Source organism: Amphiprion ocellaris, chromosome 4 (genome assembly GCF_022539595.1).
Source record: "Amphiprion ocellaris isolate individual 3 ecotype Okinawa chromosome 4, ASM2253959v1, whole genome shotgun sequence".
Lineage (NCBI taxonomy): Eukaryota > Metazoa > Chordata > Actinopteri > Pomacentridae > Amphiprion > Amphiprion ocellaris.
The window spans coordinates 3,037,099-3,055,201 of NC_072769.1; the positions used below are offsets into that span (position 1 = coordinate 3,037,099).

The following is an 18,103-nucleotide window of genomic DNA, read 5'->3' on the forward strand; positions in this document are numbered from 1 at the left end:
CCAACATCTAGACCAGTGGTTCCCAACCTGGGGGGCGCCAGAGATCTGAAGGGGGACGTGAAGCTTTGTCTGCTCTGAGGCTGTGATGTTATAAATAATTTATTTTTACATTCTGGATAAAAACAGAGTAACAGACTCACTGTGTCATCACAAGTCTACCTATAAAAGTTTTTAAAACACATTTATTTGGTCTTTCTTTAAAAATCCTTTGCTCTTCGATGTCCACACCTCCTTGACCTTTCAACTTCTCTCCACACTTTCTTCAGGTTGGCTTCGAGTTCATCCCGATTCATTAGTTTGTGTGCAGTTAGAAAATTACTGACCGAAACGGTGTTGGAAAACGCAAAACGGGTGAAGATTCATCAGTACCTAAAAACTTCGGCTATACCTCGAGAGTTACCTTAAATTAGGTTTTCTGAAAGGACAAGACAAAATTATGTTATTTGTGGTGAAATGCTCGCAAATGACAGCATGAAGCCAGCGAATTACGGCGACGTCAGGAAACAAAACACAGCTCGGTAAAGTTGGAAAGATATTCTCAAATTCGGACCTCCGGCATCAATAACTCATTAAATATACGTTGTCTAAACATAAACGATGCCTCTTTTCCATTGTTGTAAGGTAGACAATGTGCTAGAAGCCCAGTTTAATCAAAAGTAGCTGTCTTTCGAGCTGCAGAAATGACACTGGTGTCTATGAGCAGCCGACTGTGCGACGAGTGAACAGGGACCGTCTGCAAAATGCAAAGTTGCTGCAAACAGCGAAGAGACACAAATATTCAATAAATTTACTGCAGCCAGCAACTGACTCCTGGTCATACTACAACTCTTGGTTTGATATAATTTTTTTTTTTTTCATAATTTGAATCAATCAATCTTTATTGGTCATTGCACACTTTCATATACAACGAAATTTCATTTGAGCTGCCCTGCCAATGACAGCTCCGGCTGCTGCGCAGTGCTGCGTGCACCTTTCTTGAGGAAAAAAAGAAAAAGGACATGTTGGGATATGGGTAGGGATTGCAGAGGGTAAATGAAAAAAATGCTCATTGTACAAAATGAAACCTCCAATGTTGGGAAATTCCATTTGAGAAGGAACCTAAAAAAACAAACCCGCAAACAGGCAAAGCATGACGTTGGACAAGGATAGTTGGGATAAGGATGTGGGGTGGAGGAGGGGGGAGCACCGCAGTTAACTGGTTCCTGTGCAGCAAATTACTGCACGGATTCCTGGCTCCTGTGTATAGTGAGGAAAGCTTGTGGGGGGGGGGTTATGGACATGTGTGCGAATGTTTAGCTCAGTCCTCAGTTCATGAGTCCGAATGTCTGTGTATGCGTGTAGCCCATCTTCTTCCATCTCAGACCTCCGGTGTCTCAGTTCGCGAGGGTGGGAGCGATAACACAGCAAGGTTGCTATGGAGACGTCCTCAGTTGGCCCGGTCCAAAAGTCAACAGGTGTCCTTGGGAAAGTGGGGGGGGTTTAGGAGAGCTATCTCTTGGCCATGGAACTTCCAGAGGAGTTTTTTGTTGTTCCAGGGGCGCCAGAATGCAATCAGTTATCTTCATGTTTGGGCGGGAGAGGAATAATTTCACCTTCCCCCTACTGCTCTCAACAATTTTAGACCTCAGCTGTAGCGATTCTCACCCTGATGGCTTCCAATCTGCGACTCAAATCAACAGTCACACCAAGCAAATTGTTCATCTTACGATTGAGTTCGTCATACCGAGAATCGGCAGCCGTGATCCGGTCGTTTGCACAGACCAGCAGAGTTTGGACGTCGTTTCTGTGTGCGGTCTTCCTGATTTTCCAGAAGCTCAGGCCAATGAACAAGCCAATTATCAGCAGGCCTATCATCATAAATCTGAATATATAAACATCTTCCACATCCTCCACGGATAGGGGTGCCAGGCACATGATCCCCTTCCACTTCCCCCAGGCGTCGATCATGTAACCAGAGGCAAAACTCCCATCCGGGCAGGTAGGCTCCCCTAGGCCTGTGCTCTTTGTGGCAACAATCTTGTCAATTGCGTTGAGAGACCAGTTAATCAAGTCCATGATCGGTGTTTTGAAGGTCCAGTGCCAAGCGATCGCTCCAAGTCAGACAGACGAGACGAGACGAAGAAATGCAGCAAGCAAGGAAACATGAGGGTATGGGGAGGAACAGAGATAGCGGAGCGAGGAAAAGTGCGACCGCCTCCTACGAGAGCTGAGAGCAGAAGGATTTTTTAATAGTTAAAAAAAAAAAAAAAATCAATAACTCTTATGCACTGTAGTGTCACCAAATTTACTGCAGCCATAAACTCTCTCCTCCTCGTCATAGTACAACTCTTGGTTTGATATAAAATTTTTATTTTTTAAAAAAAATAATTTTAGGGAATTTCCTATTACTAATACAACTCAATAACTTCCCTCTTATGTTTTGTAGTGTACTTATGGGGTGTTTTTTTTTTGGGGGGGGGGGGCAGCTTATAGGGGGGACTGATCTATGAACATCTAGACCTCTATGAAGACCAACATCTAGACCTCTATAAACACCAACATCTAGACCTCTATGAAGACCAACATCTAGACCTATATGAAGATCAACATCTAGACCTCTATAAACACCAACATCTAGAACCCCTATGAACACCAACATCTAGACCTCTATGAACATCTAGACCTCTATGAACATCTAGACCTCTATGAAGACCAACATCTAGACCTCTATGAAGACCAACATCTAGACCTCTATGAAGACCAACATCTAGACCTCTATGAAGACCAACATCTAGACCTCAATGAACACCAGGTTCTGGTTCCTACCAATGAGTCCATGTCAACATTTAGTCTAAATACCTAACAGATACAGGCGAGATGTTTGTTTTGAAGGTAAAAAATACAGAACGTCTGTCTTGAAAATTTGGGAAGTTCTTAAAATTCGGCTAGATATTTTACAAAATTTAGATTTAGGTCAAAATTAACAAATAAATAAACAATCTGAGCTTGTGCAGCAAAGTTGTGTTTAGTAAAAGTGTGTTGTGTGATTTCAGAGTTGGACTACATTTTGACTCCTGGTACCTTTTCAGCTCCAGTTTCTCCAACTCCTCCCTCTGCTGCCTCTCAAACTCCAACCTGGAAACACACACACACACATCAGCTGATTTATTAAAGGGAAAATACACACAAACACAAACACACACCAGTTAATTTATTATAGAGAAAACACACACACACACAGAGTAACACAACAGACACACACAGTGGGGGGGTAAACAGGAAGTAGCGGTTGTAAATGAAATGTCAGGACTCTTCTTCTATTGTCGGACAGAAAACAGAAGCAGTGAACTGATGAGGAACTAAACAGGAAATGAGGGTTCAGGTGAGACTGGACACGTCTTTGGGTCAGAACGGGACAGGTAGAACAGGAAGTGAGTCTACCTGAGGAAGACGGGGCCCTTCTCAGTGAAGAGACTGTCGACAAGGACAGGAAATAGTTAAAGTTTATCCCACATGACAGGAAGGTGGCTGTTCACCAACACAACACACCAAAACTGCGCAATGGATAACGCGTCTGACTACGGATCAGAAGATTCTAGGTTCGACTCCTGGCTGGCTCGTCTCCTTTGGGGCAGTGGTGGCGCAACGGTTAAGACTCTGGACTACTAATCGGAAGGTCAGAGGTTCAAACCCCGATGTGGCCACTGTTGGGCCCTTGAGCAAGGCCCTTAACCCTTCCTGCTCCAGGGGCGCTGTACCGCGGTTGACCCTGCGCTCTGACCCCCCGAGTTGGGGAGATATGCGAAAATCAGAATTTCCCCTCGTGGGATTAATAAGGGATAATAAAGCTCAGAGCACAGTTCATCCTCTGGAGAACCTTCAACACAGCAGATACACCCTCAGAGAGTCAGACATGGAGAAGGTTCATCCTCTGGGGAGCAGGAATGTGCTCAGTAAACGCCCCATAACATAAGTATATCTGAGCAGGACAGATGCATTTTGGAATAATTCTGAATTACTTCAATCATTCTGGACACGTTTAAGTTGTTTTGGACAAATTTTGTAAACAGTTTTGATCAAAATCGGATTCAGGACAAACATTTTCTAAGTATAAGTACCATTTTTAAGTTTTGTTGGAATATTATTTTGACATTTTTTATAAAATTTTGAATAAGTTTAGATGAATGTTGAGTCATTTTGGACTATTTGAAAAAAAAAGGATGAATTCTGAGTCATTTTGGGAAGAAAAATTGTCACACTAGAGTAATTTGTAGTCATTTTGGACAGGTGTGAATCAAATTTTGAGTTGTTATGAAAAAACCAATACATAATTTTATAGATATATAAATACAAATATAAAAGTTATGTTGGATGATTTTAATCATTTTGGACAGATTTTAGAAAATTTTTGACAGGTTTTTGGTATTTTGGAAAAAAGACACCTTTATATCACATGAAGAATCATGAGATTTTCAATTCCTGATGGTCTTTGAATGCATTGTGTAGACGAGGCTGGTGTTTTAGACAGAATTGAATCTCACACATGATGCATTCGTGGACCGTTGAAAGAAAAAAGTCTGCTGTTTCTGTGTTTTCAGCTTCTAGATGATAAATTTTATAAACCTGCCAGCAGGTTTTAGTTTTCAGAAGGTTAACCAATCAGCATGGAGATCTGCATGGCAGTTTTTCAGAGCTGCTGGAGGAACTTTGAACTTTCCAGTTATGATCTAACAGGCTGATTCACTGTCTGTGGGACGTTTCAGCGTTCAGTCTGATGCAGAGGGAAGATGCAGCCAATCACCACATGCAGGTGGTTCGTGGTGTGTTCAAGGACTCACCCTGGGTTGTAGAGCATCACGGTGGACAGGTTCTCACAGGACTTGGACAGATCGGTCATAGACAGGCTGAAGGTGGAGAGCAGGCCGCTCTGAGGAGGAAACACAAAAACACAACCTATTCACAAATCGAGGGACACCTTCAGGACATCCACAACCACACGGACACCTTCAGAACATCCACAACCAGATCAACACCTTCAGAGCATCCACAACCAGACAGACACAATCAGGACATCCACAACCAGACGGACATCTTCGGAACATCCACAACCAGACGGACACCTTCAGGACATCCACAACCAGATGGACACCTTCAGAACATCCATAACCAGACGGACACCTTCAGGACATCGACAACCAGACGGACATCTTCAGAACATCCACAACCAGACGGACACCTTCAGGACATCGACAACCAGACGGACACCTTCAGAATACCCACAACCAGATGGACACCTTGAGGACATCCACAACCAGACGGACACCTTTAGAACATTCACAACCAGACGGACACCTTCAGGACATCCACAACCAGACGGACACCTTCAGGACATCCACAACCAGACGGACACCTTCAGGACATCCACAACCAGACGGATGGACTCACCTTCCGTTTCTCCCTCAGCTTGGCCGCCTCCTTCGGGTGGTTGAAGCGAAACATGTTGGTCCTGCCGAGCAGAATAACGGCACCTGGAGGAGACGTAACAGTCATAACAAATGAAGCTTTCTGGACACATTTTCAATATTAATATATAAGTTGTTGTCATTTCAGATGTTTTTAGGACTTTTTCAACAACTTTTAACTTATTCTGCACAAGATTTGAGTCATTTTGGACAAGTTTTGGATCATTTTGGACAAATCGAGTCACTTATTTCTTATTTTGAACAATTTTCTAACTTTGTGGACAAGTTTGAAAGTTTTGAGTCATTTTCAACAGTTGTGGAGACATTTTGAGACATTTTCAATATTAATATATATGTTGTTGTCATTTTAGATGTTTTTAGGTCTTTTTCAACAACTTTTAACTTATTCTGCACAAGATTGGAATTGTTTTAGACAATGTTTTTATCTTTTTGGACATGTCTAACTCACTTTGGACAAGTTTTGGACCATTTTAAACAAATCTTGAGTCATTTTGGACACATTTTTATCATTATGGATACATTTTTGAGTAATTTTGGAAAATTTGTCACTTTTTTAATGTTATTTTGGCCAGTTTTCTAACTTTGTGGACAAGTTCGAACTCCTACAAACATTTGAAGTCATTTTGGATGATTAATTTGTCACTGTGGACACATTTTGAACCATTTCGGATAATATGAGAGTTATTTGTGATCCCTTTGGACATATTATGAATTCTTCTGGTTCATTTATGAGTCACTTTGAACAATTTTCTATCTCTGTGGACAAGTTTGAACTCCTTCTGCATGGTCGAGGAGTCACTTTGGACATGTTTTGATGTTCTATGACAAATCTGTGTCTTTTTTTGGTGTCATGTAGCAAACATAAAGACACTAAGAGTACTAATGAACACACAGACAATACTCACCTTGGTTGAGCTGCGACGGCTCCGTCACTTGGACTCCGTTCACCGAACACTGTGCTCCACCCAGCGGTACCAGAGTCACATTCCCGTTCTGGTTCTCAAACATGCAGTGTTCACTCTCCAGGTCCAAACCGTGAAGAACTGCAGGAGAACAACAACAACACACATAGAGACCGTCAGGACGCAAACACTGCATCAGGCAACACCCCTTTGGATCAACAGTTTAAAAACACAAGGGAAAGACAAAAAAAAACACTGAACCACCACAAATAGGCACAAAACTACCACAAAAAGACACAAAACAAACACAAAGAGACACAAAACCACCACAAAGAGACACAAAACTACCACAAAAAGACGCAAACAGACCACCAAAACACACAAAACTACCACAAAGTCGCACAAAACAATCACAAACTGACACAAAACCCCCACAAAGAGACAAACTGACCACAAAACCGCCACACAGAGACAAAAATAAACACAAATAGACGGACTCACTGATGTCCTGCTCTGTGGAGGCGTCCTCTCGACCCACGTAGGTCCGACCCTCCTGAGAAGAAACACGAACACATTACCATCGAAACATTCACTCTTCTTCTGGCAAATATCAGCTGAAGGATTTAGATCAGACAGGACTCAGGAAACACGTTGCTGCATCTTCTCATTTCACCAACCGTTGAGGCTCTAACATCAGTAGAACCTGATGTGTTAAAGTTGGACCAGACATGGTTCCAGTTTTTAGATATTTAAACAGAATGCCAATATGAGTCCCATCTGGATCATTTTGGAGAGATTTGAAGTTATTTTGGACTATTTTTGAGTCTTTTGGGCCATTTTTCAGTGATTTTAAACCATTTGGAGACAAACTTTGAGTCATATTAAACAATTTTCAGTAATTTAACACGAATTTCAATTTTTTTTGGATCATTCTGGACAAATTTGAGTCACTTTGGACCAGTTTCAAGTTATTCTGGATTGAGACAAAAGTTGTTCCAGCAGATCTATTTGAAAAGGTTCCAGAAGAGGACAAACTTTTAATTATTTACCCTTAAAGTTTGGAGAAAGTGAAAAACTTTGACATCAGTAGAATCTGGTGTGTGAAATATTTGACAAGCTTCCAGTTTTTAGATGTTTAGACTAAATGTTGATGTGGACTCATTGGTAGGAAACAGAATCTGGTGTTCATAGAGGTCTAGTTGTTGGTGTTCATAGGGGTCTAAATGTTCATAGAGGTCTAAGTTGTTGGTGTTCATAGAGGTCTAAATGTTCATAGAGGTCTAGATGTGGGTGTTCATAGAGGTCTAAATGTTCATAGAGGTCTAAGTTGTTGGTGTTCATAGAGATCTAGATTTTGGTGTTCGTAGAGGCTCAGTCGAACCTTTAGATGGTACAGGATGATGCCAGTGCTGAGGAGGTCGTCGTCTATGCCGATGAGGTGAGGCAGCTCGGAGTCCAACACCACGCCGATCCCCTCCTTCCTCAGAGCCAGAGTCTCCTCCTGCAAAACGTTTTCACACTTCAGCTTCACAGAGCAGAGAGTCGGAGGATTCAGAACAAACCAAGGAACTGGATGGATGATACTGATGAGCTTACCTTCAGGATGTTCTGAGTCTCGTTCCATTTGTTGGTCCACTCTTTAGTCAGCTCCAGGACCTGCAAACACAAACCAACACAAACCTTTCAATAAATAAATAGTCTAAATAAATGTCAGTCTAGTTTGGTGCTTTCATTCTGACTTTCTAAACTGTTTTTAGCACATTTAGATGCTTTAAGGAAGAACGATGTGACTCACTCTGGCTTCATTCTGGTGCAGCTTCTCCTCCATACTCAGAGCTGTGGGCGAATCCAGCAGAGCGATCTGACAAAAAACACAACAAAGATATCAATGAAATGTAATACAATAAAAATTAAAGACTTTTTCCACCAAGTGTGAAATATTTTATTTGTTGCATTCATTTGAACCCTCTGAACTCTAAAGTGGTTTTGATGAAATATCCGTTTTAAGCTCAGATTTGGTTATTTTTTTCCTGATGGAACCACATGTAACACCAGTAAAAGCTGAAAATCTGATGATTTTTCTTCTGTTTTCAGTGTCTGGCTGATAAATGGTGACATTTTGGTGATTTTTTAAAAAAAACAGTAGAGTTTAACCTCTCTTTTTCCAGTGTTTTAACATCTGTAGACACTTGGAAGCATGTTGGACATGTGGAGGAAACAGAGAGGGAACATTAACCCACAGTGAGGAAAAACAAGACAACGGTGAGGAAAAACAAGACAACGGTGAGGAAAAACAAATCCACGGTGAGGAAAAACAAAAGTGGAGCAAAAAAAAAAAAAACAACAAAAAAAACAAATTTTAAAAAAAAAAAAAAAATCCAGAAACTGCTCAGGGTTCAGAGGGTTACCTGCTGTATATGATTCACTGTTGGTTTGTTGAAAGGTAATGCAGTAAAATTCATTTTACATTACTGTAAAGCCTGTTTGCTTGAGTTCTACTGCTTCCTCCCTCCGTCAGATTACCTGATTGCCCTGAACCAGCAGAGCCTTCAGCCGGGCGATCTCCGCCCGCAGTTCCCTGATCAGCCTGACGTTGGCGTCCTCGTTGATGGTGGGCTTGTTGATGATGTTCTTGGCTCGGTTGGCGTAGCGCAGAGTGCTGAGCGTCTCGCCATAGTTCACATCAGCGGGGGAGACGGCTGAAACAAGAGAGATGATTATTAACCAACCTGACACTCGATAACCAGATCACAGCAGTGCGTGGCACTCACTGGCGATCATGATGGTCTTTGAGTTTCCACCCAGACTGTCCTTCAGCAGCCACGTCAGCACCGAGTCTCTGTAGGGGACGAACACCGACTTCTTCTTCAGGTTGGTGTTCACGCCGTCCTGCGTCATGTCGGCTGAAAGGAGGAATAGTCGGGATCAAACCCACAGAAAAACAACAGGAAGCTGAACCAATAAACTCATCAACATTTCTGACCCAGAGCCGAGATGACGTTTCCCAGCGTGACCAGAGACTTGTTGATATTTCCTCCTTCCTTCAGCCGGACGCCGGTGGCTCCGGTGGCGTCGGCTCGCTCGCTGCCGGCCAGATCGACCAGGTGGATCTTACTGACCGTTTCACTCGGCATCTCAGCATCGAACTTCGCCTGGAAGAAGACAAATTTACATCCGTCAGCTAATGATCAGTGTAATTAACTCTCAGAAACCCAAAACACGTGAAAAATGAACCCACAGTGAGGAAAAATGAGTCAAAGTTTAAATAAAGGTTAAATGAATCAATTTAAGGAGGCGCTCAAACGTCCGATCAAACGTCTCAAACCAAAGATTTCACTTTACTAACAGGTATAACAAAGAAAAACATCAAAGCCTTAAATCTGAGATGTTCTACGGAAGGAGGTCTAAGATAGATTTTTAGTTATCATTGAAGATATAAAAAAGACATTTTGGGGGCTACAGACAGTCATATACATGGCAGTCTTGAGTTTCCAATAAGTCCTACAGCTCTGAACTATACATTCATTTCTTGGGATTATGTGTTGATAAGTCAGTCAGTAAATATTTTATTTAATTAATTTATTAATTGATAGTCAAATACAAATACAGGACGTCCTCGACCTATGGCATTTCATCGTCACATCTGAACTGGTTACGTGGAACTAGATGGTGAGTGGAGCGGATAAATATGTTGTCATGCGGTGCTATCAGACAGCTTTGTTTCCATTCTCTGGTTGTGCGCCACCTTGGATTGTGCTACATTCACTAACTTTTTGTCCTTCATTATGGCTCCCAGCGTAAGTCAGACTCTTCTGATGCTTGGAAGAAAAGGAAAGCCGTCTCCATGGTAGTGAAATTAGATAGAATAAAATGCTGGGAACAGGAAGAAACACTGACCAACATCGGCCGGTTGCTTGACTTAAGTCGCACGACTGTCTCGACGATCATTGCTGATAAAAAAGCTCATACTTGAACATGTGATGAAATGATTCATACATGCATGAAAGTCGTTGGTATTCATGACTTTTCTGAAGAACTGATCGATATCATGATGTACGTAATGGCTTTGTTTACATTTTCGCCGGAGTTCCAACTTACAATGAAAATCGACTTAGGTGGCGCCGTAGGAATGGAACTCCGACGTCAGTCAAGGAACTCCTGTATACATTTATTTCTTGGGATTACGTGCCGATAGATCAATCAGTAGATATTCTATTTTACTAATTTACTCATTGGTAATCCAATCCAGACATGCTGAACTGATAAGACAGAAGACTGTTCAATAACTTGTTTAATATTTTGGATTTTATTGGCCAATTGCGAAAAAGTGTTTTTTTTTTTGCGGTTAAATTAATAATTCTGTTTATTTTTTCTGCTTGTGGGTAAAAATAATGAATGATGATGAACCAGTTAAGGAGTTTGTTGAAGCTCTGCGGCTGACCTGAGTGAAGTTGATGGTGAAGATGGCGTGGGAGCGGCTGCTGACATCGTTCATGCCGGTGCTGGCAGTGGTTCGGTTGATGTTTCCGGCCTCCATCAGCTCCTCCACATCGCTGTAGTGCTGCACCAGGTGTTTGGACAGATCTGACGGCAGGAGGAACTGATTCAGAGATCTAGAAACACAGCAGGAACCTGAACCGAGGCGGAAACAGCTCCAAGAAATCCATTTTAAAGAAAAATAAAACAAATAAAACAAAACAAAACCGAAAACCTAGCAGCAATGTGCTAGACATCCTCTAGAGCATGCCCAACAATGCATGCCCAACAAAGAAGACAAAGAGCAAGAAAATGAAGACAAAAAAGACAAAGAAGAGCAAGAAGAAGAACACGAGGAAGAAGATGAAGAAGACAAAGGAGAAGAGGACGAATAAGAAGAGGACGAAGAAGAAAAAGACAACAAAGAGCAAGAAGATGAAGAAGAGGACAAAGAAGAAGATGAAGATAAAGATGAAGTAGAAGATGAAGAAGAAGAAAATGAAGAAGACAGAAGAAGATGAAGAAGAGGAGGAAGAAGAAGATGAAGAAGAGAAGGAAGAAGAGAAAGAAGAAAAAGAAGAAGAGAAAGAAGAAGAAGAGGAAGAAGAAGAGGAAGAAGAAGAAGAAGAATTATACAGATTCAAGTGGATAAGTCAGGGATGAGAAAACTCCATCAAAGCTTCAGTGTGAATAAATGACCTCCTAAACCGACATCTAGCTTTGTTCTCTACCTTCAACGTAGGGTCCGTCCTTCGGATGCTCCCGGACTCTCAGGTTGTAGGTCTGCGTGGATTTCCTCCTCAGAAGGTCTCTCACTCTCTCGTTGTAGATCTCCAGGTAGCTGCAGACACAACCAAAACCATCAGTTCTTCAGTTCTTCAAGTTTACGTTTCTGACACACAACTCCTCCACATTGGTGTGTTCACAGCAGGACTATTATGGACTGTTGGACAGATGGTTCAGAATTTTGTTTTCACTCAAACTCTCACAGTTCCAGCCTTTGATCTTTCTCACCTGACTTCTGTGCGAAATGAAGCTTCGTCCCATCGTGTGGCATCAGAGATCCGACTGAACAGACCTTCACAGATCCTCGGGATCAGACCGGCATCGCCCTGAAACAATGACAACAACAACCTGCATTCAATAAGAAAACAACAAAAACAGCCTGCCGTCAGTAAGAAAACAACAACAACCTGCCATCAGAAAGAAACAATAGCCTGCCTTCAGTAAGAAAACAACAACATCAACAGCAACCTGCATTCAGTAAGAAAACATCAACAACAACCTGCCTTCAGTAAGAAAACAACAACCTACCTTCAGTAAGAAAACAACAACTTGACTTCAGTAAGGTAACAACAACAGCCTGCATTCAGTAAAAACAACAACAACAACCTGCATTCAGTAAGGAAACAACAACAACAACCGGCCTTCAGTAAGTAAACAACAACCACCTGCATTCAGTAAGGAAACACCAACAGCCTGCATTCAGTACGAAAACAACAACAACAACCTGCATTCAGTAAGGAAACAACAATAACCTGCATTAAGTAAGAAAAGAACAACAACCTGCATTCAGTAAGCAAAGAACAACAACCTGCATTCAGTAACGAAACAAAAACAACAACCTGCATTCAGTAATGAAACAACAACAACAACCTGCATTCAGTAATGAAACAACAACAACAACCTGCATTCAGTAATGAAACAACAACAACAACCTGCATTCAGTAATGAAACAACAACAACAACAACAACCTGCATTCAGTAACAAAACAACAACAACAAGCTGCATTCAGTAAGAAAACAACAATCTGCATTCAGTAAGGAAAAAACAACAACAACCTGCTTTCAGTAAGGAAACAACAACAACAACCTGACTTCAGTACGGAAACAACAACAACAACCTGCCTTCAGTAAGGAAACAACAACAACAACCTGCCTTCAGTACGGAAACAACAACAACCTGCCTTCAGTAAGGAAACAACAACAACAACCTGACTTCAGTACGGAAACAACAACAACAACCTGCCTTCAGTAAGGAAACAACAACAAACTGCATTCAGTAAGAAAAAACAAAAACCTACCTTCAGTAAGGAAACAACAACAACAACAACCTGCCTTTAGTAAGGAAACAACAACAACCTGCATTCAGTAAAGAAACAACAACAAGCTATCTTCAGTAAGGAAAACAACAACAATCTGCCTTCAGTAAGAAAACAACAACAACCTGCATTCCGTAAGAAAACAACAACAACCTGCTTTCAGTACGGAAACAATAACAACAACGACTTGCATTCAGTAAGGAAAGAAGAACAACCTGCATTCAGTATGAAAAAAACAACAACAACCTGCATTCAGTAAGGAAACAAGAAAAACCTGCATTCAGTAAGAAAACAACAACCTGCATTCAGTAAGGAAACAACAACAACCTGCTTTCCGTAAGGAAACAATAACAAAAACCTGCATTCAGTAATGAAACAACAACAACAACCTGCATTCAGTAATGAAACAACAACAACAACCTGCATTCAGTAAGGAAACAACAACAAAAACCTGCCTTCAGTAAGAAAACAACAACCTGCATTCAGTAAGGAAACAACAACAACCTGCCTTCAGGAAGGAAACGACAACAACAACCAGACTTCAATAATGAAAAAACAACAACAACCTGCCTTCGGTAAGCAAAGAACAACAACCTGCATTCAGTAACGAAACAACAACAACCTACATTCAGTAACAAAACAACAACAACAACAACCTGCATTCAGTAGGAAAACAACAACAACCTGCATTCAGTAAGGAAACAACAACATCAACATCTGGACTATTGGCAGGTAAAACAAAGGAAACAGCATGATCTTAGAACTGGATAAGACTGAAACCTCACATGGAGTCGTCTTTGTTCACCAAAACTCCAGATTAGAAACCGACACCCAACTTCAAACTTGCTCCATTTGTTCTGGTAACTTTTAAAAACATCAAGATTTTAATGTCTTGCACCCAAAACATTCAGCTGCACCCAGTTTTAAACTACTTTTGTTTATGGGAAGAAAAACTCAACATTCAAAGTCCTGATGAGTGCGATACAAAACCACCACAAAGACACACAAATCTCCAAAAAGAGACTTGAAGTCACCACAAAAATATGTAGAACTCACAATTAAGAGTAAAGCTCACTATAAAAAGACACAAAAGCATCAAAAAACTCAAATAATCACAACAAAAGACAGAAAATCACCCCAAACACACAAAACCAGCCACAAAAAAGTCACCACAAAACACCAAATCAACAAAAAGACACACAAAATCACCACAAAGAAACAAAATCAACAAAACACCCACAAAAAGTCACAACAAAACACAAAATCACCAAAAAGACACACAAAATGACGACAAACCATTAGCAACAAAAGTCACTATAAAAAGACACAAAACCCCAAAAAAGAGACTCAATCACCACAAAAACATGCAAAATTCACAATTAAGAGTAAAATTCACTATAAAAAGACACAAAAGCACCAAAAAAACCCCACAAAATCACCACAAAAAACACAGTTACCACAAAAAACTATTAAAAAACCACCACAAACTCTCCAAAAATAGACACAGAATCACCACAAAAACATGCAGAACTCGTAATTACGAGTAAAACTCACTACAAAAGACACAAAACCAGCACAAAAAACACAAAATGATGACAAAAAGATACAAAATCACCAAAAAGAGATTACGAGAAAGCTCTTAATCACCATTAAGAGCAAAAGTCACTATAAAAATGTCCAAAAAAACCCTCACAAAATGCACAAAACCACCACAAAAAAACACAAAGTCACCACAAAAAATGTGCAAAATCACCACTAGACTAAAATTCACTGCAAAGACACAAAAGACCCCACAAAATCACCACAACATCAACACAAAAACATGCAAAACTCACAATTAAGAGTAAAACTCACTATAAAAAGACACAAAGCCACCAAAAGACCCCACATAATCACCACAAAAACATGCAAAACTCACAATTAAGAGTAAAACTCACTATAAAAAGACACAAAGCCACCAAAAAACCCACAAAATCACCACAAAAAACGCAAAATCACCAAAAAAGACATAAAATTACCACAAACACAAAAAAAACACCAAAACGAGATACAGTCACCATAAAAACATGCAAAATCACCATTAAGAGTAAAATTTGCTATAAAAAGACGCAAAAAAAGCAAAATCACCACAAACAGGTGTGAAACTACCACAAAACCTGCAAAAAAATCTCTTAAAAACACACAAACTCCCACAAAGGGGCAAAAAATGCACACCAAAATAAGCTAAATCGCCACAAAAATACACAAAATAAACATAAATATACAGAAAAATCACTGAAAAGACACAAAATGATCAAAAAGACACATAAAATCACAACAAATAGATATGAAACTACCACAAAAACATACAAAATCAACACAAAACACACAAAAACACAATCACCATAAAATACACGTCAGTAGAAAACAACCAGGTTAGTTGTTTAATTTATTTATTTATTGAGCTGAAGTCACTCAGAGCTCCATGAACATTTACTTCATCTACATATTGATTTATTTTTCCTGTAGCTGATTGATTGGTTGAAGAGCAGCTTTGACTTCAGTCCTCCAACATGTGGTTTTGTCGATTACTAACATGGAAACTAGCATGAGACGCTACCGAAGGACTTTCCAGCCTTCAGAGGGTTGGACTTGGACTCATTATCTGTGAACCGTTATCATCTGAAAACGACAGGTCAGTCAAACCGTCACCGACTTCACTGCTGCAGCTGACCAATAATCTGATCACACTCAGCTCTCTGGGTCAAAGTTACACGTCTCACTGGAGTTTACATCACTGTCACAGAAAGACTCAAAATCTTCACAAAAGACTCAAAATATCCACCAAAAGACTCAAAATATCCACCAAAAGACTCAAAATATACACAAAAAACTCAAAATATCCACAAAAAGACTCAAAATATCCACAAAAAGACTAAAAATTGCCACAAAAAGGATCAAAATCACCACAAAAAGACTCAAAATTGCCACAAAAGACTAAAAATCGCCAAAATAAGACTCAAAAGGCCAAAAGAGGACTCAAAATCACCACAGAAAGACTCAAAATTGACACCAAAAACTCAATTTAACCACAAAAGACTCAAAATCACCCCAGAAAGAGTAAAAATTGTCACCAAAAGATGGAAGATTGCCAAGATAAGACTCAAAATGGTCAAAATAGGACTCAAAACCACCTCCAAAAGATGCAACATCGGAACAAGAGGATGTAGAATTACCACAAGTACATGCAAGTTAACCAAAAAAAAAGATGCAACATCACCACAAAATACTCACAAAGCCAAAATAGACTAAAAAAATCACTCAAAATCAACACAAGATACAAAATCACAACAAAAAGACTCAAAATCACCAAAATAAGACTCAAAATTTTCACAAGTAGATGCAAATTAGCAAAAAAAAAAAAGATGCAAAATCACCACAAAAAGTTGCAAAACCACCAAAAAAGAGATGCAAAATCACCACAAAAGGTGTCTCACCGGGGTTCCCATCATGGTGTAGGACTTCCCCGAGCCGGTCTGACCGTAGGCAAACACGCAGGCGTTGTAGCCCTCGAAGGCCGCCTTCAGCACATCAGAGCCCAGATCTTTGAAAACCTGCGAGTAAAACAGGAAGATGAAAGTTTTATTTCTGTTACGCTGATCAGAAACTTCACATCAGACGATCAGAGTCGGTATCGTTCTGACAACGAGTCACATCTGAGTAAACGGTCAACAATCTGAGGTTCATCCCACCGGACGACCAGCCCACTGGTCATTCCTTTACCTTTTCCTGAGAGACGAAGGCAGAGCTCTTACAGTCTGTCGAGTCGTATGAGAAGTCGTACGTGAAGGTTTTGGTTCGATCCCTCGTCACGTCTCCTGCAACGCCATCGGGGAGCTGAACCAATCAGAACACAGGATTTAATTAAACTCAAGATGAGGCTGATCAATATAGAAGTGAACTAAATTAAATCTAATTCCTGACCTCTACAGCTAGTTTTAAACCTCTACAACTAGTTCCTGTCTTCTGCGACTAGTCCTCAGACCTCAACAAGTAGTCCTCACACATCTACATCTAAGTTCCTGTCCTCTAACATTAGTTTCAGACCACTACAACTATTTCCAAAACTCTGCAACTAGTTTTAGAAATCTACAACTAGTCCTCAGACCTCTACAACTAGTTTCCATCTTCTATAACCAGTCCTTACACCTCTGCAGCCAGTTCTAAACCTCTAAAACTAGTTCTTACACCTCTACAGCTAGTCCTCAGACTTCAAATCCTCTACAACTAGTCCTCACACCTCTACACCTAGGTAAAGACCTCAACAAAGAGTTCCTGTCCTCTACAACTAATCTCGGAATGTCTACAACTAGTTTTGAACTTTACAACTAGTCCTCACATCTCTACAACTAGTCACCAGATGACTACAACTAGTTCCAATCCAATCCATTCCAATTCATTTAGACTTCAGACCTCTCTAACTCATCCTTAGACCTCTACAACTAGTCCTCCGGCTTCTACAACTAGACTGCAGACTTCTCCAACTTTTCCTCATACTTCTAGAACTAGTTCTAATCCTTGACAACTAGTCCATGGACCTCTAACAACTTGTTTGACATGTTGTTAGTTAGTTTGGAGTGGACTACCAGTAAACGTTTAGTAAAGGTTAAATATGTCAGACAGTCTGCATCAGGTTGGACCAGTTAAAGTTAAAGAGAAGATATTGGTCCAGGATTGGTTGGTCAATCTGAGAGGAGATCCACCAAATGATCCACCAGAACAACTGCAGAACACCTAGAGGACACCTACAGAACACCTGCAGAACACCTGGAGGACACCGGGAGGACACCTGGAGAACACCAAGAGGACACCTACAGAACACCTGCAGAACACATGGAGAACACCGGGAGGACACCGGGAGGACACCTGGAGGACACCTAGAAGACAACTAGAGAACACCTAAAGAACACCCAGAGAACACTGGGAGAACAACTAGAGAAAACCTAGAGGACACCTAGAGGACACCGGGAGAACAACTAGAGAACACCTAGAGGACACCTAGAGGACACCGGGAGAACAACTAGAGAACACCTAGAGGACACTGGGAGAACAACTAGAGAACACCTAGAGGACACCGGGAGAACAACTAGAGAACACCTAGAAAACACTGGGAGAACAACTA

At 40.8% G+C, this 18,103-nt stretch overlaps 1 protein-coding gene across 10 annotated transcripts in view; it reads right to left on the reverse strand.

Annotated features, from left to right (window-relative positions):
* The window catches only part of kif16ba (kinesin family member 16Ba), a 39,786-nt gene that overhangs the window by 19,742 nt on the left and 1,941 nt on the right, over positions 1–18,103 (reverse strand). For 6 of the 10 annotated variants that reach the window (XM_055010059.1, XM_055010057.1, XM_055010058.1 and 3 more), the window contains exons 3-19: positions 16,705–16,818; positions 16,419–16,535; positions 11,855–11,952; positions 11,572–11,681; positions 10,806–10,948; positions 9,348–9,516; positions 9,136–9,267; positions 8,888–9,063; positions 8,160–8,225; positions 7,961–8,020; positions 7,746–7,865; positions 6,866–6,917; positions 6,368–6,505; positions 5,425–5,507; positions 4,818–4,906; positions 3,421–3,453; positions 3,061–3,114 (exon numbers count right to left, since the gene is read on the reverse strand). In XM_055010059.1, coding sequence (XP_054866034.1) covers positions 3,061–3,114; positions 3,421–3,453; positions 4,818–4,906; positions 5,425–5,507; positions 6,368–6,505; positions 6,866–6,917; positions 7,746–7,865; positions 7,961–8,020; positions 8,160–8,225; positions 8,888–9,063; positions 9,136–9,267; positions 9,348–9,516; positions 10,806–10,948; positions 11,572–11,681; positions 11,855–11,952; positions 16,419–16,535; positions 16,705–16,818 — 1,754 coding nt within the window. Of the gene's footprint in view, positions 1–3,060; positions 3,115–3,420; positions 3,454–4,817; positions 4,907–5,424; positions 5,508–6,367; positions 6,506–6,865; positions 6,918–7,745; positions 7,866–7,960; positions 8,021–8,159; positions 8,226–8,887; positions 9,064–9,135; positions 9,268–9,347; positions 9,517–10,805; positions 10,978–11,571; positions 11,682–11,854; positions 11,953–16,418; positions 16,536–16,704; positions 16,819–18,103 lie in introns of those variants that run through there. The other 4 variants (XM_023261970.3, XM_023261968.3, XM_023261967.3 and 1 more) reach the window with 2 other exon arrangements.